At 40.0% G+C, this 23,562-nt stretch overlaps 1 protein-coding gene across 1 annotated transcript; it reads right to left on the reverse strand.

The window, feature by feature from the left end:
- Nucleotides 1-445: 445 nt before the first annotated feature.
- Nucleotides 446-22,419, reverse strand: LOC109912733 (thimet oligopeptidase). Its single transcript, XM_020512169.2, has 12 exons — nucleotides 22,049-22,419; nucleotides 17,392-17,540; nucleotides 14,227-14,334; nucleotides 13,366-13,468; nucleotides 11,608-11,768; nucleotides 10,569-10,704; nucleotides 9,388-9,754; nucleotides 7,269-7,470; nucleotides 6,434-6,620; nucleotides 6,093-6,221; nucleotides 5,544-5,680; nucleotides 446-3,948 (listed from the first exon to the last, which is right to left on the reverse strand). Exons 1-12 carry the CDS (start codon nucleotides 22,272-22,274, stop codon nucleotides 3,784-3,786), a joined length of 2,070 nt encoding a protein of 689 aa, XP_020367758.1. The 5' UTR covers nucleotides 22,275-22,419; the 3' UTR covers nucleotides 446-3,783.
- Between the last annotated feature and the right edge of the window lie 1,143 nt (nucleotides 22,420-23,562).

Raw genomic sequence — 23,562 nt, forward strand, 5'->3', positions numbered from 1 at the left:
TTCCTTTCCTAAAGGACATTAGGGAACCAGATGGATTTTTCTGACAATCAACAATGGGTTCATAGTCATTATTAGATTCTTATTTCCTGATATTTGAACCCACATCCTCATAATGTTGTGTGGATCTCTGGATTAACAGTGAAGCAATAATACCCATAGGTCATCACCTCCTCATGTGAGTACCCATGGAAGTCAGTGTGTTCAGAAAGTTTTTGGGTGGGGGTGCAGGTGAGAGAAACAAATGATGCTACATGGAAAAAGTATGTGGAAAAAAAAAATACTGTTCCTAAAGAGGAAATAAATTGTTGGCCGATACTGAAACTTTGTAAAATAGAAAATGCTACATATGGCAGGTTGGGTAGCAGAAACCAATGTTCCACAAAGCCTTTTCCTCTATCTTAAACACACTTCATCGCATCTGAAGTAATAAAAATACAAAATAAAATTAATTTTGAGATTAAGTTTTATTGCAAGTTCTAAAAGTTCTGTTTCTTGTAGGATTATCCCTACATCAACAGCTCAACAAAGTAACATTCATTTAAGGCATAATCCAAAAAAAGTCTAAACAAAGCCCCACCTAAACCAGCAAGATTATAAATGTATTTATTGAATGGTGGTGCTCAAGAACCTTAGTGGTGCTCTAGCGATACACTGTTCCTGGTAGGAGGCAATATTGTTTGTTCTTTTAACATGAACCACGCAAATACTGTAGAGCACATGACTGCACGGTTTGTGGCATCCGAGCATGAGTGTGTGATGTGAGTGTGAGATGCAGCAGAAAATTGATGCTCCAACAGGAGCAATGTTATGGTAAAAATGGGTAGACGTGCGTCTTTACTTACACACCCAACTGGCAGCGTATTAAAAGTACCCTTTGTATCAAACTCTATTTGATTAAAAAAGTTGCATCACATACTCCATTTAAGTCTGGTGCAAACCTGAGGTTTTGGAAGCCACCAGTGCTTGATCATCACTCACTGAAGATCCCTCATGACTGCTACTGAGGCAGATCTTCATTTCATATTTAGAATGTGCCTTATCTATTAATATAAATTATTTCTAGTAATGTCCTAGTATACTCCCCCAACTGTTTTCTTACTAATAGTTATGCAACCACACAACTAGAAATATACCAAAAACACCAGGGTGTCAGAGGACAATGTAACAGTGTGGAGTTGAATAATGGGCAAGAATTATGTTTGGGTGTTGGGGGAAGACTGAAGCCACATCATCAGTCTTGTCTCGTGATTAGAAAAAATATGTTTCTGACCTAAAGTCCCACTGAGAATACAGAAATCACAAAGATAGAGAGATTTTGATCTATGACAAAAAATTAAGTCACTGTACCTTTGTATTGTTTTTTCAAAAATACACAGGAGGAATGACTTGATGTCACATACTGTAAAATCTCATCATTAACTTACTATATGGACATTGTTCACTGAAGAAGTCAATTAGCATCTCCCTGCCTGAAAAGATGGCAAAATTACAGTGATTACCAAAAAAAAAAACTTGTTTTTACTGACTGTAGATTATACATACCGTTTGCATGGGAAACCTTCTCCAAAATGATCACATTTCCTCATAATGCAGTCAGTGGCACTCATTATACTGCAGGAGACCATATACACCCCTTTTCATTTGGGCCCCAGCTGCTCAGTTTATGCTCTAGGGTTTAATTTGCAGTGTATTTAACTGTTCAACATAGTTAGAGCTAGCATTTAATGCTACTCCCTAGTGAGAAAATACCAAGGAGATTTAGGTTATTCCAATACGCACCTGCTTAGAGGAAATACGTTCAGCAACTGACCCATCTGAAATCAGGGACTCATCAGGTGAGGATGTATGGTCTCGAACATTTAACTCATCATCTTATAACACAGTGGGCAGTATTTAGTGGATGTGATAGAGGTCCTGCCTACCTACTGGAGGATGCCAAGACTTAAATTGCCTCATTAAGGGAAAGTCTGTTGATTGACAGCCACTTGAGGATTGAATTGGACAGTGGCAGACCTTCTGCCAAATCCTTTAATCCCTGGACAGAGGTCACCCTCATAGAGTCACCAGATAATCAGAGTCCAGCAGTTCATTTAAAGGGAAATAGTAATGACTGCTGCTGGTACTACACTCACCCAAGACCTTAAGAGAGTGGCACACAGCTGGTTATTAGCATTTCTCAAATCGATGCCTCCCAAAGTTGGGTCCCTTGATCACACTGAGAGTATCTTTGAATGTATGAAGGAGCCTACAAGCAACCTCACACGGGTATGCTTGTGCACCCTGCTTGGCAAGCTCCCACATCCGCCACTGTGTTAACATAAGCTGCAGCAGGGATGAGGCCTTTAAATTAGCACTTATTACTCAGTTAAGGATCTTAACTGGTGATGAGAAGGCAGTTTACAGACCTTCACACCACATAATTAAATCAGGGTGGAGGTGGAACATTAAGGGGATCACCACCCACCACCCACCACACTCCTGCCTGATCAAATGCCCCAACCGAAGTCACCACAGGGGAGGCCATTAAATTACACACAGTATGCTGGAACATTCGCAAGTTATGCTCCAAAAAAAACACTAAAGATGGCAAACTTGGGCAGAAAGTGAGGGAATATTCTCCCAAACAGCATTCCATTACTTCTGATTATGCAAATAAACTTTCCTATAAAAATTAGCCTGACAAATGCTCAAAGTATAAATATTGCAAACCCACATCACATATAATTAGCTAGTCCACACCCATATTACCAACAACTGTACTGGGACCAAAATAATAAGGAATATACTGCATACTAAACCCAATTTTGTTTCTTCACTATTTGCTGTCTTTATTTTCATGCTCAGTTGCAATTCCACAGGTGGCAGAAGCTTTCCTCCTATCACTCAGCATCAGATTTTCCAATAAGATTATTGAATAACTCCTTCTAAACCAGGTGTGAAAGCTAAACACAATGTTTCCAGTTGTGATCAGCTATTCTGACAGAGACTGGGCATGTTCCTGGTTTATGTGGCCATGTATCACATGGGACAAACCATAATTTCAAACTGTCAGGGTCATAATTAAAATCACATTCTATGATCATTCAATGCAATGTTTTAAACCATGGACCAACACTTAGAGAATAGTCTAGTAAACAAGGAGGAGTTTTTCCCTCTTTAGTCTTAGTAATGATAAATTTACATTCCAATATTAGCCCATTAATTTGTTCACATCACAGTTCAAATGTTTCTGTCTTTGTAAGTTTTGTGAAGGTGAATATTTATTAATAACAATGTGTGGAAATTCTTTCAGTTATCTCTTTTAAATATTGCAATTTCCCTTACGAGAATGAACTTTACTGTCTTTTGCTTAACAAGTGAGGCAAGGCTATTTAATTTAGATATTACTATTCTAGAAGGCATCATAAGGCTAATTTTGTTCACATGCAATATTCTCTCACACAGATATTCAGCAAAAGGAAATACTTCAACTCCAGCAGTTATAGTAAATGGTCTACTTGGGTGAAAAGAGCTTGGTTCTCAGACCTTCAATCCTCTACAATTATCCACAGATTACAACTTTTAAAATTTCATCTGAATTTATCCTTTTGTTGGATTTAAAGCAAGGCTTCTGCAACAGTATGAGAGCTCTGGTTAACCTATTAATCTGTTTCAGTTGTTAAATAAATTAAAATTTGGAAATAATCCTTTTGGAAATCAGTCCATGGGTGATAAAAGGAGAGATTCCTGTGCCACAGTGGAAAGACAGCAGCATTCATACAATGCACAGTGAAACAAACAATCTTAACAGGCGGAAGGAGCAGAGTGTTTGTCCTGATCCACACTCAACCCTTTGCTCAGAAGGAAGGCCTCTTGCTTTGGTTCACGCCCCAAGAAACTTTTCAGCATCTCTTCGGCATCCAAAGAACCACCTGGTTTAAGAATAAAGTTCCGATAATCTAAACCAACCTAGAAGGGAGAGAAGCGCAAAATAGGCAGGTTCTTTTCAAAGTGAATAGGATCTACTTTCATTTGAGTTATAGTACATTATAATTATTAACAATGACTATATTATAGTTTATTCCCAATGAGCAAACTTATAACCAGAGTGAACAAAGGATCACAATGTTGTAACAGGTAGTTGTAAATTGTGAGGCACACCAGCAAGTTCTGCCACTCCCTCAGGTTGCCAGCAGGCCTCTGTGCGCAAATGAAGTGGTTGAGCAAAATAACATAGATGTACTAAAGGGGAAGTTAAAAAAAAAGTCAGGGAGAAACTAATGGGAGAATATGCTGATAGGGTTAGATGAATTAGAATGAGAGGAGGTGGTAAGGAGCGTAACCACCGGCAAGAACCTATTGGACAAATAGATATTTTCTGTACTATGCATTCTTCGTTATGTATTAACTTATTACGTTACAAATAACTTTCTCATAACACTAAAAATCATTAAAAAGTGGTTTACAAGATCCAACTGACCATAAGCACATAACAAGAAAGAGCAGGCCAGTCAATAGCTGATTTCATCCCTCACTTACACCTTGTACTATCCCCAAAAATCTGTGCCTTTTTAACATGTCTTGGCAATACAGTTAGGTTGTATTTCGTGTGATGCAAAATCACAACTGTGTAAAGCAGCCCCCTGAAGGGGGCAGGGTGGGAAGGAGGAAGGCTTTGCAACACTTGGTTTTCATGTGTTTACATTGGAAGCTGGCAATAGTACTGTACATTGGCTTTGATATAAAAGTATAAATGTAACCGCTCTCATGAACTGCAATCAGGCTACAAATTTAGGTGGCAACAGGACACAAGAAAGAGAAAATCAGAATATGTTCAAACTTCTGAGCAGAGAAGGAGAATATCGGCTTTTTTCTAAACTTAGACGTGTGAATAGCCAAAGATTTCAACAAGGAGTCAGTAATGAGAACCATTAATTTAAAATGGTCACCAGAAATGAGAAGAGAGATTGAGAAATATTTCTTCATTTAGGGAATTGTTGAAGCATGAAATGCTTTGTTACAGAAAGCAATTCATTGGAATCCACTACATCTTTTCAAGGAAAAATTGTTAAAATATTTGAGGTGAGAATGGTGGGGAGATTGTTTTAGATTGCTCCTGTAAGAGGCCAGTACAAATATAAGAACAAAGTAGTTTTCTTCTGTGCTGCAAGTCTGTACAGTCCTAGACCCCCTTTCCAAAGGGTGTTCACTTCAGATTCACAAAATTCATGCAGACCAAAAGGCCATTTGGCCCATCATGCCTGCACCAGCTGCCTGCAGCATCTCAACTTAGCACCAAACTCCTGCACATTGAATGAGTATTTATATTGAAACAATATTTTCTTTAATGCTTCAAATAAACCCTGCTTCCACCACACTCCCAGACAGTGCTTGGAATCAATTCAATCTGCCTCAGAAGAAACAACTTAAAAAAAACGGTCAGGTTTACTGCTTCTGATCACCATTTAGTAACCACTTTTGTAAAATTAGGAAGGACAATCTGGTTATAGATTTGGACACTGGTTATTTTACAATCACAACTCTGAGTAAAAATCCATCCGTACCTTTGAGCTCATGACCCCTTCTTGACGAAATCGGGTGTAGAACATGTCCATCGAGTAAACCTCGCTCCAGAGATAACCATAGTACTGGGCATCATATCCTCCAGCCAGGTGCCCAAATGTGGCTGGCATATTAGTTCCTGAAAAATGTGCACAATTACATTATTGTTTCACCTACCTGAACTCTTCTTAAAAAAAAAAATCTAAGCCAGTGTATTACCTGCCTGGTTTTTGTGATATTATTCCATCAATTAGATGTGGACAGATGTACATTAAGTTACAGAATGGGTGCACACAAGTATTGCTTCACATTGTTATTTATTTGGCTGAATCACAGTGACTCTTTGTTGGATTGGGTGCAGTAGGTGGGTCAAATAATAATCATGAAAACAAATAAGAAATAGCAGCTCACTTGATGGCTCGGTTAAAAATGCCAGCATCTGCACAATACAGTTGAACAGGGGTCCAGTTTTGAACTCCAGACTATGCCGAAGTAGCACATTTCAAAGCAGTAGCAGCCAAAGAAGAAAAAAAAAGTTTCTTTTCAGTTACCTGGTGATGCTGGAACTCCCATTATCTCTTTACATAACCTGGCGTACTCTTCCTTAGCATCCACATTCATGCTCGTGTGCAGTGACTGGTCAACCTTTGCCAAAACTATCTGTCGCAAATTAAAGAGCCCTGTACAATGAGGAAAGGGGTAGAAAAAAATTGTTTGCTTTTTTGCAACAGCATGAGCACAAATATTGGTAAATCTGTTAGCACAACACCTAAAAAGATTAAAAGCAAATTAACACGGATAAAACTAAACAAAATCTGAGGTCTTAAAATTTTCCTCACTTATTAATTTGCTGTAAGGTTGTACAGATGTGAAAAACAGTGTCAATATTTACCTGTGTTAGCTAGCCTAGATTTAAGGAGTTTGTCCAGCAGATCTTGTGGAATCATGTTCCCATCTTTGTAGTGCTTAGACATTCGGAGTAATGGTTCCTTCTCCCAAACCCAGTTCTCCAACATCTGAGATGGAGCCTCCACAAAATCTCGCTCAACGTGCGTTCCACTGAACATGGCAAACTCAGCCTGTCAGACAATAATACGATTATTGCCTGAACTCAATTCATGGAACACAGGATGTTGCTTAACTGTACAGAGAACAATTTATCCTGCAATCCGCTAAATATAATCTAGACACTGAATTCAAACACAAGGCACATCCAAAAGCCAGCCATCTCAACTAAGTCCTCCTCAGCTAAGATATGAAAGGTATTGAATATGAAAATGAATAAGTTCAAGATCCACAAGAGCTTGTTATTACTTGTCTTTTTCTGCAGTGAAGTCTGGCTGTTCAAGAAGCAAAATAGAAGGATCTGTAATTTGCACACACAAGCTTTCCAACGAACAATGAGGACAAGTTGGTAACACTGTATAAATGAAGAAAATCCGTCAGCATTCCCAGTCCAAAACTATCAACCATTGACCATTGCTAGAAAGTGAAAAATGAACATTGTTCAATCAGGTTCAAGCTTGGCTGCATGTTCCAAAATTGAATAGTCTAGTGACATTAGCTCGAACATGAAGAATGGCAACTTGTCTAACGGATTGGAGGAGTGCAGCCCACCAAGAAATGCAATTTTGCGAAGTTTTGGAGGTGGTGTCGGGGGAGAAAAACCTTAAGGTTTTACATCATTGATACCAACAACAGTAACGATAATGATAGTAAGTTCTTACTTGGGAGCAGATCTGATGCATCACATGACCAAACTCATGGAAATAGGTTTCAACCTCATCATGTTGAAGTAATGATGGAGCACTGGGAGTTGGCTTGGTAAAGTTTGCAACCATAGCAGCCACTGTAATCTGCCTAGTGCCATTAGGTAGCAAACATCCTGGCTGAAGCCCAAAACAAGCAGCATGTCCATACTTCCCCTCCCTGTAAAACAAAATATTTTGCAAAGGTCATACTTTAAATTTAGTTTTAACAGTGGGTGTGAATTGATTTTTAATTTTGAATCACATTCAGCTTTCTGTTGAACTGACTATTAGTTAAAGACTGACTGACATATCTCAATACTCTTGGCTTGCCTCCCCAACCCTCAACTTTTTAAGAAAGGATAAAGGAGAAAGAGGAATTGTACATTTGTTCACAAACTATTGCCTTTGAGCCCCGTGAACGTTTTCTCCCTCACCTAATTTTCCACCTTATTGATACAATTATTTGGTCATGACATCATTGATCTCTCTTATTCCTTTTCAGCTCTTTCCACAATTGTCTCATAGTTCTTTATGTGTTGCAAGCTAAGCTTTCGCACCATTTCCTATTCTGATTCGTTTAGAATGACGAACTTGTTATTATGGAACTTTTCACTTCTTTCATCTTGTAATTTTGCAGCAGTTGATAAATTGTAAGCTTAACATCCTACCTACAACCTTCCAGTCTTGTGATCTGCTCTGGATATCTTAATAACTCAAAAACAAACTCACTTATATTCTATGGTTTTAACAAACAAAACCTGAACAGTGTGGAGTATCTACCTTTCTGAATAGCAGAGTAATGCTTTCTTTTTTAAAAAAAAGTCAGCCCAGATAGAACTGGAATATAAAATCCAGCCCTGAGGTTCAATTTACATTTGCAAAAGTCCTTGACATTGCATAAAAATTGGACAGGATACCCTGAGATAACCAATTAGTAAATAATTACTACGCAATTTTGTCAGTTACATAAAAAATATTTTCTCTCCTCTAGCAATACAAGCCATTGTCATCACATTGATATATATCCATATGTGACCATACAGATTTTTACCACATAGCTGAGTTTTTACTTTAGGGCCTATTCTACCCAAAATGTTTTTCACTGAGTGAAAAAACAATTTACCTTAGATTCATAAACTGCAGAGGAGGCTATTCAGCCCACTGTACTGCGCTTTTTTGAAAGAGCTATCTAATTAGTTCCAATCCCCTGTTTTTTCTCTACAGCCATGCAATTCTTTCATGTGTCACTTGAAATCAGCAGCACACACGCCTACCCCCACAAGACTGTACTCAAGTGGCCATCCTTCATCCATAGCATGAAAGAATGTAATGGCTAGCTATTTCACAATTTGTTTACAGCTCAATCCGATCTAGAATTCACCCAATTTAGGCTGATATTTTAGCACCACAATGTGAGAACGGACTTTGTACAGACATACAGACTTTTTCCCAGGGCGGAAGTGACTATTACGAGGGGGCATAATTTTAAGATTATTGCAGGAAGGTACAGAGGAGATGTCAGACGTAGGTTCTTCATAGAGAGTGGTGGGCGTGTGGAATGCGCTGCTGGCAGTGGTAGTGGAGTCAGATACTTTACAGACTTTTAAGCGACTCTTGGATAGGCACATGGAGGATAGTAAAACGTAGGGTATGCAGGGTAGATTGATCTTAGTAGGATAATAGGTCGGCACAACATCATGGGCGGAAGGGCCTGTACTGTTCTATGTTCTATAACTTAAACATCCATTCTGCTTCAGTGGTTCAGTTGAACGTTAGTGATCGCCAAGCACTACAGTTCTCCAGACATTCATTAACATCTGCACAAAGACATTCTACTAGGAATTACTGAATACTAAATCAGGAAAGCAACTTTTTTTTTTTCTCCTCCCTAATCGGGATCAGAGATACTAATTGTGCCATTTCACCTACTGATAGCAACCAGAACAGAAGTGAGTAGGGATCAAATCTAAGACTTTTTAGTCCTCATCAGTCAGTTTCACAATGGACAATGCCTTTCACCCGAGCAAGATATTTTAATATTGTAGAATTAATTTTTGACCAATTCTATTCTCTCCTTCAAAGATTAAGAAATCACCTTGGATATAAATCTAAATAGAATTGTCCCATCAACTCTCCAGTTGCTGTGTCTTTCACGGAATACAGTTTTACATCCTCATGCCACACAGGCACGTTCTCAATTAGTTGAAATGTTAATCCCAGCAGTTCCTGGTAGATTCCTAGCAGGCCAGAAGTTACAACATCCATCGGAAAATATTCCTTCAGAAGATTCTGATCCACTGAGTACTTCAACTCCTCCACCTGGTTCATGTAGTAGCGCAGATCCCAGGCATTTATAACATTATCAAAATCCAGCCCTCGCTTCTCACACTCTTCTTTCTTCAGATCTAATATCACTGCCCTCTCCATGTCACCAAGTGGTTTCAACTTCTGTGCTAATTCATCTGAAACATGAATTTGAAAAGGTTTACATGTAATGATATCGTTCTCAACTGGACGTAGATCTTCTCTGAATGAGGGTCCCAACTTCATTCCCCTATTCCCAATGAAGGGTGAGAGACTGTTACATTGAACACCAGTCAGAAATGTTGGTGTTGAGGAGATGGTGGTGATAGTTCAGATGATCCTGCTGAAAAGAAAATGAAAAAGGAAACCAAATAAACTGAAGATTGAAAAACCATGTCCTTTCAGAAGCAGCTTACAGCGGACCCATGAAAGACAGTTTGAAGTTCAGTTAACTCAGATTATAATGGACTAAACTCAACCAAAATAGTAGCAAATTGAAAAGGGGAAGTAAATAAATTGCTACTATTATTTGGGACTAAACCACTTTGATCAGACAGATGGTTACAACTGCCTACGTTATTTCTTTTCTAGTTCAAATTAGCATCTAAAACAGTACAGATTGCAGGCACATGATTTAATCTTAGGACAAAACACAATCTAATCTAATATGATCATTACCCAACACATGCGTACACATAATCCCAACTTCTAAGGGCATCAGCCCTACATCCTTTTCCCACCACGGTAAGTTTGTTATAAAAACCATCAAGACTGCCAGTTTGTGGGTAGTTTGATGGTACTGTTTTGGATTAACTAAAAATAGGACCAGACTGTGCATGTTAATTTGATGAAGTGACCTTCTAGCAGAATGCAGGCTTCACCCGATCAGACAGGGTTGATGTCAAATGTGAAGGACAGTGGTTTAATACATTATACCAAGATATGCAATGTGTGCAAACTGAAATTCATTACCCAGAAAGACATCGACATTTTTGCTATTCTTAGCCATGTTCATTTCGAGTACAAAATCCGAGTGGGTCTTAAAATCCAGAAGACCAGACTTCTTCGTACGAAGTTCCATCAGTTCTTTAAGGATTTTTGAATTGTCCTAGTCAAGCAAGAGAAAAGTTATATTTACTTTGTTTCCAACAATAAGCAATATTTCATAAAAGTAGAATTACATTTTTCTAAACTGCCTACTAATGGACTATCTGAGATATCTGCACACTTGCTGTACCACCTGATACATTGAAACCACTTGCAGAACATCCGCATTGAATAGCTGCATCATATAATGTGGCACAAAGCCATGAAGACTAGTAAAATCCCACACTCAATCCCTCTCCCTGATTTGAAACAACCGAGATGACCTTAATTGAGCTATAAAGAGGACAAAGAGAAATCAGCACAGTTTTCTGCTTCTGACCACAGTCCAATGATTCCTACTGGAAAGCTACACTGGATTTTGAGGATCAGGCTTAGCTGTAATGTTTAAACTGGAATTATATCTTTATCTTATGAGGTGGTCAAAAAATTATCTGAACTAGTTAGTAACATCCAGGAAAGAAGTTTGTCTAAAATATGGAACATATTATTGTGATACATCACTGAATTATTTAGAAGAGAGAGATATATATTTACTTGGTGAGTAATGAAAATAAGGAATAATAAGAAAATACAATGAATTGGAATTAAAAAATAAAGCAAAAAAGACTAAAAATAAATCTGGTAAACATATTTGTTAAAAGAACAGTGAGTGACAGTGAGAGTGGAACTTACTACTGTGCAGAATGGTCGAGCAGAATAGCATAGATGCACTTAAGAGAGAGCTGGATAAGTTCATGAAGGAGAAAGGATCAGAAAGATATACTGACAAAAGTGAGATTATGTAAATAGAATGGTAGGAAGCTTGTGTGCGTCATAAACACCACCAGAGACAGTTGGGTCAAACAGAATTTACAGTACAGAAATGTAAATGACACGTAAAAGACAAAAGACCAGCTTAACTCACCTCCATACAGCGGGAATTAAAGGCATGCTCCATCATCTTCCTGGTTTCTGGGACATAACATTTCTTCATCAAGGGAAAATAGTGGGGATACTTTAGAGTCACCTTTAGCTTCCCATTGTCTGTTTTCTCCAGGCTATTGATAAAGTCGTCAGTTAGGCCGCCTGGTGGTGCAATATATTAACATAATCAACAATTAATGGCAATCATTCCAATTACTGTTATCACATTTACTTTCACCAAATACAATTTGAGGTGCTTCCCTTCAATGATTGCTAGTAAATGCAGCCAGTAATTCATTTAGAGAAGCCATAAATGTATCTAGCTCAATTCTCTGCAAGCACTCAAATTATTCAAACTCAAATTATGCCTGCAATTGGCCTCAATATCCCTATGAGAAAACAACGGAATAAAAAAAAACATGAAAATACAATTCCAACTAAAAAAATGCTATGATGTGGAGATGCCAGTGTTGGGCTGGGATGACAAAGTCAGAAGTCACATAACACCAGGTTATAGTCCAACAGGTTTACTTAAAATCACATTTATTTATTTAAAAGAATGCTGTTGATCAAATAAGGGTAGAAAGTGCTCAGCAGTAATGCCCACATTAAGACAGCCTGCCAAAACACTATTTTTCATTCACCCATGCAGAGGTGAGGCATCCGAAAGTTTCAAGAATCCAAAGAACCATCATATCATTAAAGCACAATTCCTTCAAGCATGAAGGGAAAACAAAATATCAGAATAAAGAACTGGGATATCAATTTCTGAAGAAGGTCCAGGCCCGAAACGTCAGCCTTCTTGCTCCTCTGATGCTGCTTGGCCTGCTGTGTTCATCCAGCTCTACACCTTGTTATCTGCGATATCAAAAAGAGTTTGGAAGTAGAAACTGACATGCAGACCCAAATGCTGCCTGCAAGATATCCTTAAGTACCCATACATACTTGATGCCTTTCCAGTCAATGATAAGAGTTAAGAGTTTCAGAAAAAGCTTGGTTGTGAAATCTTTTGTTATGATTTTAGCAGTGAGAAACAACAGGTGAAGTAATTCTACACTGTCATTGTGATTGAGTTGTATCTGCAGAGGATATGTTGATCTGTATGGTACCAGCATGTAATAAGCAATAAACACACACACAAAGTCCCAAACCACATCAATAAACTCTGTACTTTTGATGGCTGAGGTATAAAGGTTTTAATGGACATCTCGAAAATCTCTTTACTTTGGATAATTCCATTTTTTTTTTTAACATCTGCCATCTGGTCTTCAGATTAAAAACTCATCCAAAACATGACAGTGTAGTGAGACTTGAAAGGTCCCACTACAAGGTGAGACTCCAAGGTCCGTCTGTCTAAGGGCCAATGAAACATTTATGCTGATAGGTTGTACCTCAGCAAATAAACAAATTGAAAAACAATAATCTGGATTTAAAAACTATTTGATTGCACAAATGGACAGTTTCACTACTATATGCAGGGCTCAATTCCAATCAAATAAAAACCAAAAGAACTGCGGATGCTGCAAATCAGGAATAAAAACAAAGTTGCTGGAAAAACTCAGCAGGTCTGGCAGCATTTGTGAAGGAAAAAACAGAGTTAACGTTTCGGGTCTGGTTCTGAGGAAGGGTCACCGGACCCAAAAACTAACTCTGTTTTTTCCTTCATAGATGCTGCCAGACCTGCTGAGCTTTTCCAGCAACTTTGGAATTGAACAAAAACAATCATATTGTTTAATCGACAAAGCAACTTATCTCTTACCCAATTCATCCTGTGTGAACTCCAAGAAGGTTGTATTCTCATTCAGGTTCTTGCTGAAATCAATACACAAAGTGCTGATTCTCTTCCTGATGGCTTTGATCTCCTAAAGCACAGAATAAATGAGCAGTGAGTCCTCCAATAACTCCTGGCTTATTGAGTAGAGAAAGGAGTTAGTTAATTAGTATTTCCACCATAATGAGTTTTTATGGATACATTGTTAGATACCACAGAAATATCAATAACTTCCTAACTAATCCTTTATACAGTAGGATATAAAATTATAAAGCCTGGAGTTTCAAAAAAGGACTTGTGGATAGATCCATCTGGTGATACTTGGGGCATATGAACCAGAAGGTCCCAAATTCCATATTTTCTATGTTTTGTACTCAGTCAAATGGTCTCGGTTGGTACCGGAAATCACATTGCTGTAAAGCTGAGGATTGGTTGATTGAGAGACAGAGAGGTGCTCACCTGATCCTCCTTGCCCACAAGAAGTGCTCCAAAAAGCATTCAGCTGTCAGAGCCACCTGTTCCCATACCCATTTCACTCTCATTTTCCCAAGCCCTGGGAAACCTAGCCAGCAGCTGTCAAGTTTAAATCAGGGTCAGAACTGTGTTAATTTAACATTAAGATGAAGGGTCCTGTCACTTCAAGGCATGACACATGTACACTATATTATTCACTGCCATAAAAATAGGGAGATATATATACATTGTGGGTTGGTGATACATTCTGTGATATTTTGCTTTAAACACCCTATACGACAGCTATGAGGAGTTTAATATCAAATCCATTGTATATCATAAGCATTCTGCTTTTGTTGGGTCTCATCTACAAATGTAGTTTTTACCATTACTTACATCTTGCTTATCTTTACACAGGTGGAGTCCATTTCTCCTCCCTAGTTTCAATAGTCTTTCCATGTAGCGTCTGGCCTCTGGTTGTAGATCTTCAGCCTGACACTTATCCTGAAAGAACAAGCCCCCAGAGTGAAGCAACAGCAAGAATGTCTCTCAAATAGATTTGCTTTCCTTCTAATCAAAATATAAGAGATATTTTTCTGTAAACAAAATTCATATTTCACGCAAAACATTTTTAGTTCCTAATTTTAATTTGTCAACGAGTTAACAAATCTAGAGCTAGCTGCAAGGCAAATCATTTTACAACACAATGAGATGCAATGGATTTTATTTATACAGTGGAAGACATTCTGCAGCAATGGAATAAAATATGACAAGCTAACCCGTGTTTTTGTCATATTGGTTGAAGAGTAATTGCTGGTCAATATTAGACGTTTCAAATCTTTAAATAGAATTTTAAATATTCAATATGCAGCGTGCACCTCCATTTATTATCTCGTCTAAAGAATTCTATTTCCAATAATGCAGTATTCCTTCTGTATCACAGAGGAATACCAGTTTAAGTCCTAATGTTGCAGCAAATCCCAGAACCTGCTAATGTAAAAGCAAATTTTGTTTATATTTCTTTATAGAACATAAGAACTATGAGCAGGAGTAGGCAATTGAACCCCTCAAGGCCTCAATTCCACTTTCTTGCCTGCTCCCCATAACCCTTCCAACCATCACTAAATCATAGGAGATTTTACTTTTGCTAACCAACCTCATTTGGGGGGTCCTTAACAAAAGCCTTCTGAAAATGCACGTCTACTACATCCATTGGCTCCCCTTTATCAAGTATGTTAGTAACAACCTCAAAAAAAATCTCCAACAATTTTATCAAACATTCACAAATTCACGCTTTATGCCTGTTTTGGAATTTCCAGCTTGCAGGCTCCAGCCGCCTCCTCTTTACCATTGACGTGCAATCCTTTTACACGTCCAACCCCCACCAAGATGGTTTCAGGGATTTCCATTTCTTACTGGAACAAAGGGGACCTGAACTGTTCCCAACAAACACGACCCACCTCCGCTTGGCCTAGCTCATCCTCAACCTCAACAATTTCTCTTTTAACTCTTTTTTTTCAGGTCAGGAGCGGCCACGAGTACCGCATGGACCCCAGTTATACCTGTCTCTTTGTGGGGTACGTGGAACATTCCTATACCGACCCCCACATTTTCTCTGATATATCGTTGATATCATCAGTACTGCTTCCCTCTCTCATCCAGAATTGGAAATGTTCATTGATTTCACTTACAATTTCCACCCTGCCCTCACTTTCACCTTGTCTATCTCTAACTCCTCCCTTCCCTTCTTTGACATCTCTGTTTTTACTTCTGGGAATAGACTGGCCACTAATATTCACTATAAACCCACTGACTCCCACACCTACCTTGATTACATATCCTTACACCTTGCTTCCTGTAAAGACTCAATTCCATTCTCCCAGTTCCTCTGTCTCTATCGCATATGTTCAATGAGACCAACTTCAACAAGGGAGCCTCCGAAATGTCCACCTTCTTTCTCAACTGAGGATTCCCCAGCAGTTGTCAACAGGACTCTCAACGAGGTCCTACCCATCTCCCTCACTTCTGCCTTCACCCCCTCCCTTCCCTTCCGCAACAGCGATGGGGTTCCCTTGTCCTTACCTACCATCCCACCAGCATCCACATTCAGCAGATCATCAGCCTTCATTTCCACCACCTCCAACGAGATGCCACCACCAGACACATAGTCCCCTCTCCTCCCTTTTCTGCCTTCCGCTGGGACTGTTCCCTCTAGGACACCCTGGTCCACTCTTCATACACTCCAACACCCTCCCATAGCCCCACGGCACCTTCCCCTGCAACCATTGAAGGTGTAACACCTGCCCATTTACCTCCTCCCTCCTCAGTATCCAGGGACCCAAACATTCCTTCCAGGTGAAGCAGCACTTCACCTGCACTTCCCAGAATCTGGTCTACTACATTCGCTGCTCACTATGTGGTCTCCTCTACATTGGGGAAACAAAGCGTAGACTGGGTGACCACTTTGCAGAACATCTACATTCCGCCTGCAAAAAAGACGGAGCTTCCAGCTGCCTGCCACTTTAATACCCTACCCAGTTCTCTGGCCAACATCTGTCTCAGGCTTGCTGCAGTGTTCCAGTGAAGCTTGAAGCAAGCTGGAAGAACAACACGTCATTTTCCACTTGGGGACCCTGCTGCCTTCCAGACTCAATATTGAGTTCAATAACTTTAGGGTCTGAATGTCTCCCATGCCCTAACCCCCAACCCCACACACCAGGTCTCGTTATCATATAGTCTGACATTACACACTACCTATTGTCAGTCACTAACAGTCACAATTAACAGCTATTCACCCTCCTACCCAGATCATTATCCACTCCTTTATCTGTCCAACTGTTCTTCTCTCTCTTTGGGCTCTATCCCCACATATTGTTTACTCCTCACCCCCTCCCCCACCCTATCTTCTGCATATAAACTGACATTTTCCTAGCTACTAATCAGTTCTGAGGAAGGGTCACTGGATCCGAAACATTAACTCTGATTTCTCTTCACAGATGCTACCAGACCTGCTGAGATTTTCCAGCAACTTCTGTTTTTCAGCATTCACAATTCCTTTGGTTTTTAATCTCAAATTCATGCCGTGATTCTAGCATTTTTCCTACTCCTGATGCCAGGAATGACTGGTCTGAGCTTCACTGGTTTTTCTCTTCCTGAACCACTGCAACCATGGGGTGAAGCACCCCTAAAGCTATTAGGAAAAGAGTTCCAGGATTTTCACCCAGCGGCACTGAAGGAACAGCAATATAGATCCAAGTCAGGATGGTGTGTGGCTTGAAGGGAAATGAAGGTGTTGGTTTTCCCATACTTCCCATGCCCTTTCCTTTGAACGTAGATGTTGTGCATTTGGTAGGTGCTTTTGAAGGTGCAGCAGTCATCAGGAGCAGGCACTGATTGTCATTTTTCTCTTTAGCCTGAGAAGCTGAGGTTAATTCAAAGCAATGCCGCTGCAAGCAGTGTTCTGCCCACAATTTTTAAACTAAAATTCTAGACTGCATCAGAAGGAATCCTGAAAGATAAAAGTGATCTTTTAGCAGCCTCTTCGTTCAACTAAATTATCACCTGAAGAGCAACGATCCTCTTGTAAACATCATCTCTCATACTCATCTCCACGTCAAACTCTGACAGCTGTTTGTCCGCCTCAGTGCTTGCAGCCCGAACTTCTTTGCACGGAGAGACATGTTGAGGGAAATCTAGAATATTCCGTTGCACTGAAATATCAAGACAAAAAGTCTCAGTAGCTAAAGTAACATGTTTAACAGATCAATGTCATAACTTGACAAGGGTGTTAGGGTACTGGTGGTAGTTAATAGATGAAAAAAGTGCCTTGGTGATGAGAATCAAAAATGCTCAGTTGTGTGTATGGGCAATTCTGAATATAAAACAAGGGTAAAAGAAGAGTAGTAAGAATAGTGCCTAATAGCATGAAGGGCATTTTGACTTTGCTCACTCTTGGATTTCAGATTTCTGCTCTGATTTAAAGTAGCCAATTCATATTGTGGTGAAAGCTTATCAATTTGTAACAATGCCCAACTTTGTTTGCTCAGTTTACCTGCTGCTGAAAACCTTATCTATCCTTTCGCTGCCTTTCGACAACACCTCTCCGATTACTCCAATTCACTTCAGACACGTCTCCCACATTTAACCTCTGCAAGTTTGAGGTCATTCAAAGCTCCTCTGTCCATGTCCCTAAGATCACCAAGTCCTGCTCACACATCACTCCATGCCCTTGGCTTCTCCCAAACTCTAATCTTCTATAATCCTCTATAATCCTCAGATTCTGGTCTCTTAAGTATTCCTGATTTTAATCATTTTACCATTGGCAAATGTGCCTTTAACTGTCTAGGCTCCAAGATTTGCAACTCCTTTTCTATACTTCTATTTCCTCCTCTAAGACACTTTCCTCATGCATTTGATCTAATATCTTGTTATGTAGCTCAATATGAAATTTAGTTCCATAATGCTCCTGCAAAACCTTGGGTTTCTTTTTTAATGATAGACATTATAAAAATAATGGTTGTTGTTATACATTTCACGGGCTTACTTTGTTTTTATATGTTCTTTGAGACTGTGAAAGGCATCGTACTGTAATCTAACCTTATAATCAAACATCTTTGATGGACCTAATGACTCCTACATCTTATGGTCTAACATCCACACATCTTCCAGCATGCATTAGTGGGTGTCAACTGGAACAGTCTTTCTTTCAAAAGTACATCATCACAGTCATTTTTTAAAAGAGGATAAAACATTGAAAGGAATTTATGGTTCAAGAATCAGTATGTCAATTTGCAACACATATTGCTAATACTTGAAATATAATTTCACAAATAACTATGCACATTCACAGAATGTTCACAATGTATTTAGTTGACTAAACAGATCATAATTTTTGTGTGACCTCTAGGTTCCACTGTGCCATTGTGAAAACTGACATAGCTTCAGAATTATTAGGCCAACAAAGCCATGGAGAAAGCAAGGTAAAGCCTCCTGTCAGCAGCTATTCCCACAGAATACTGCTGAATGTTTGGACTATTGTTTACAAATGCTTTCCCACAATATGTAACTCTCCAGCCAGTGCTTTCTGGATACTATATTGGTCAATTTGTAGGGGCCACCAGAGAAATTTCTTGATGCTTCATTGTCAGTTCAGACAAAAAATGTAACAAATTCCTCATTCCTCCATTCAATTTTGTGGAATTTTGTTTGGAAATTCAGAAAAGTAGGAGGTTTTCATTCACAGTGTTCATGGATCAGTCTCTGCAATTAGAACTAAAAGTACAGATTGAAAATAAAGAGGGATTGACATTGGAGGTACTGAACAAAATACCAATTGCCCAAACAGTGTCACAGTGGTTGAATACAATTAACTGCCAGCAAGTGTCAGAAAGCTATTAAACGTTAGGAGCAATTGCAGATAGGCCTAATCCAGCTGGAATGAAAGTCCTTAGTACAGGTCACTGATTTCATCTGCTGTTTAAATTCTTACTTATGCCTTTGTTCCCCTTGACTCAACTATTCTAATAAATTTCAACATGGCCTCTTTCAATTTGGCCTTTATAAACTTGGTCATCCAAAATTCTGTTCCTCATATCTTGACGACCTTGTGCTTTTGACTAGCAGTGGCTCCTAATTAAACATTTCCTCAATTTTAAAATTCTCTTCCTTGATTTAAAATCTCTTTGTGGTCTTGCCATTCTCAATTTCAGTGAATTCCTCAGGCTGCACAACCCTCCCAGATCTCTGCATTCCTGTAATTCTGGCCCCTTGCACACCTCCAATTTTAATAGCTGCATCATGGGTAACCATATTTTCAGTTGCCTTGACTCTAAGATCTGGAATACCCTCCCCAAATTCCTCCCATTTTAAGATGCTCCTTAAAACCTACCTTTCTGACGAAGTGTTTGGTCATCTGCCCTAGTACCTCCTTATGTGGTTCAGTGCCAAATATTGGTTTATGACATTCCATTTTTGGTATTTTTTTAAAAGTTAAAAATGCTGTATAAATAGAAATATTCGTCACTGGCTGTGATCAGAAACCAGATAATTTTTCATTCAAGATGATTCCAGACGACTAAGACTAACCTTTCAAAACAAGGGAGATGGGGAAAGTAAGACCTAATTGACCTAAAGTGGGTAGTGGGATAACCAGGAAAAACGTAACTGTCACTTGGAAGGGCATGTTTTAATATATGGCGGCCAATGGGGATGCGTAACAATACAATTTGTGCCTTACATATAGGATTGATTCGTCAATGAAGACAATTGATGAGGTACTGAAGTTGACACAGTTCGAGATATTTTTCTATAAAAACAAAATCAACCTGTTCAGACTTGTTGTGACACACCTCTGCAGCAGGTGGGACCAGAGCTAAGATGTTCTGGTTCAGACATAGGGAATGAACCACAACAGTCCTCATTGACGTTATGCATTTTAAAAATGTCACATAATAGGCTTTAATTTTGTCAGCCAACCTGTGGGATTTAAAGGGGCAGTAAGGTATCATATGACAAGGACTTAAGATAATTAGCAGTAGAATCAGGGCAAAGGAGGAGAATTCTTTTCAACACTGATGTATGATGCTTTGTTTTGATGAATTCTGGAAGGATGGTGGAAGCATATTCAACAGTAATTTTCAAAAGAGAGAACTTGTGAAACAAAAACATTGTAGGTCTAGGTGGGAAAGAGCAGAAGGTGGTACTCGTGTGGAACTCTCTCAGACAGCCAGCACAGACAAGGGCCCCTTTTCCATACAGTGAGATTCTATTAATTCAAACAATAAAATCACTGTCCCAGCTAAATTAGTTAACTCAACAGGAAAGTCTTCTTTCTGTTGACAATGGAACTTGATATCATTTTATGAGATGTATCAGTCACGGTTGACATCAATTCCAAACTCACAAGTCTTTTCAGACATTTTTCCTAAGCATATCTGAAAAGGAAAATTCATCATCTGGAAGAGAAAAAAATTCAAGGCCACCAGGAAAAGGCAGGAGAAGTGGCACTAGGTGAACCGCACCTTCAGACAGCCGGTACAAATATGACAATCTGAGTGGCCTCCTTCTGTGCTGTAACCATTCTATACTTCAAGAGTATGAACTGGGATCAGATTAAACAATAACATTAGCAATATATATCTAACTTTGGTTTTTTTTAAAAAAAAACAAAAACCAGTTAGAAAGTCCAATCTGTTCTGAACTTTAACTCTGTAAAGTCCTTTGTTGCTTTTCACTAAAGAGCAGACCTAGATGACCTTAGGAACTGGAGTTCAATGCAGTAGACTGAAAAAAAGGTTACCTTAATGAAGGGACAACAAGGTGCAGGGCTGGATGAACACAGCAGGCCAAGCAGCATCATAGGAGCAGAGAGGCCGACGTTTCGGGCCTAGACCCTTCATCAGAAAAAGGGCATAGCCATCAGATTCTTAGAAGCAGAGGCATTTAAAGCACAGATGCATTTGTTTTACTTTGAAAATTTATCACATTCCCAACATCGGAATGCTCGCTCCATCCACCTGCACAGTTCTCAAGAAGTGTACACAGCATCTTCCCCAACCAAGTTCTCCCTCTCCATTCACCAAATTCCACTCGAAACACTGCAGCTCAGGGAGTCTAGGCCCGAAACGTCAGCCTCCCTGCTCCTCTGATGCTGCTTGGCCTGCTGTGTTCATCCAGCTCTGCACCTTGTTAGCTCGGAGGAGTCCCCGACCTCTTTCTGCCTATGGAGGGGAGGTGGGTTCTGAAGATTGCCAGGCAGCATCCATGGACAGAACGCAAGCTAACATTTCGAGTCTAGATCACTCTTGAAGAGTCATCCAGACTCGAAACGTTAGTTTGCTTTCTCTCCATGGATGCTGCCTGACCTGCTGTGGTCTCCAGCAATTTTTTTTTCTGTTTTCAGTACAAATTCCAGCATCTGCAGTAATTTGCTTCTAAATAATGCCACTCTGGTTACAGGGATCTGCTATACTTGACTCTGCTCATCGGGCAGGAGTCTCCGTCGACCCAGTAAGCGGGTGGAGAGGGCATCTCCCTTAACCCACGTTGCCCACGGAAAGGAGCATCTCCTACTTTTGCCCTGCCCATCAGAAGCGGTGTCCTCTATCCTAGAGGAGTAGTTTGCCACTTTCCCCAGGGGCAGTGTAGGGTGAGGGTGTCGCACAGTGGCCAGTCCCACAAACACAGGTCTTCACCCAGCTCCCCGCGCCCCCAGGCCTACCCGTATATTCGACCTCGATGTCCGCCAGCTCCTTCAGTGTGTTGTCGTACTTCACCTCGGCCAGATCCAGCGAGCCGACTCGGTCGTACACTTGCTTGGTCCGGCGGATCAGGGCCTGAACCTCCTGCTCGATTTGCTGTTTGCTCAGGTTCCAGCGGAGGTGATTAGGGCCCATGGGGTCTCCTCTGCCGGTACCGCCGATCAGAGACTCGCCGGTAGGAGACATGGCCCCTTATTTTCTGTGTATTTGTGTCCGGGGATCTGGAGCACTCGGTGAGTTATGGAGGATTACCGTTTGCTCTCACACTTGACACTGTCACGCCGCCGGCCTCCGCGATTCAAACCAACGGCAAACGCCAGGTTCCGCCTCCCCATCCACATCATTGGACACATGCGCAGGGAGACCATCACACACCATTCCGATTGGCTGCTATGGCGATCTATCAGCCAAAGGGGCGGGGATAATCTGCCCAGCGTTCCCGTCTCTAACCGCTGCCTATTGACTGACATACACTACCCTTCTCCCATTGGCTAGCGCGGATGTTCGTCACATGTAATTGACAGACGGTGACTGGTATGGAAGAGGCCTTTTGGCCCATCAAGTCTATACCGACAAGGTCGTACTAAATCTACACAAGTCCCACTTTGCAGTATTACGTGTGACTTTACTCAAGATTAATTTTTTTTTATATCCAGAAATGATCTTACACACAATTGCACTTTTTCTTCCATCACCGAATCACCAGTGGTATTTTTTTCATCTAAGAAGCATCACCAGTAAATCATCCATGTTTCCAAATTCAAGTCTCCCAATAAAAACAAATGGCCTACTCCTGCTCCTATTTCTTATCTTATAAAACTTGTACTTAAACAGTTCCTTCGTTAGTTCCAGACTAAGTCCTCAGATGGCAGGGTTTACTAATGAAGAGAAAATGGATCAGTTACAATGATATACCCTGGAGTTCAGAAGAATGAGAGGGGATTCTCATAGAAATCTGTGAAATGCAAAATTCTAGACAGGGTAAATGCAGGATGGATGTCCCCAATTACCAGGGAGTCCAGAACCAAGGTTCAAAGGCTAAGGATACTGGGTATTCCATTTAGGTCTGAGACAAGGGGGAATTTCTTCTCCCAGAGAGTGCTTAGCCTATGCAATTCCTTGTCACAGAAAGTGGCTGAGGCCAATACATTGAATGTTTTCAAGAATATATGGAAGATGTAGTTCTTAAGGCTAAAGGGATCAATTGTTAGGGGGAGAAAGTGGAACAGGGTATTGAGTTGGATAATTAGCCATGATCATATTGAATGTCAGAGCAGACTTGAAAGGCTAAATGGCCTACTCCTGCTCCTAGTTTCTATGTTTCTAACGCAGTAAAATGTTTCAAGGCAATCCATGCAAACAAAATTTAGGACCTAGCCACATATTAAGCATAGGACCAAACTTTTGGACAGACAGGTCGATTTTAACAAGGATATTAATAGTGGCAAAAATGCTAGAGAACAGGAGCAGTTTA

The sequence above is a fragment of the Rhincodon typus genome, chromosome 29 (genome assembly GCF_021869965.1).
Source record: "Rhincodon typus isolate 14 chromosome 29, sRhiTyp1.1, whole genome shotgun sequence".
Taxonomy (NCBI): domain Eukaryota; kingdom Metazoa; phylum Chordata; class Chondrichthyes; order Orectolobiformes; family Rhincodontidae; genus Rhincodon; species Rhincodon typus.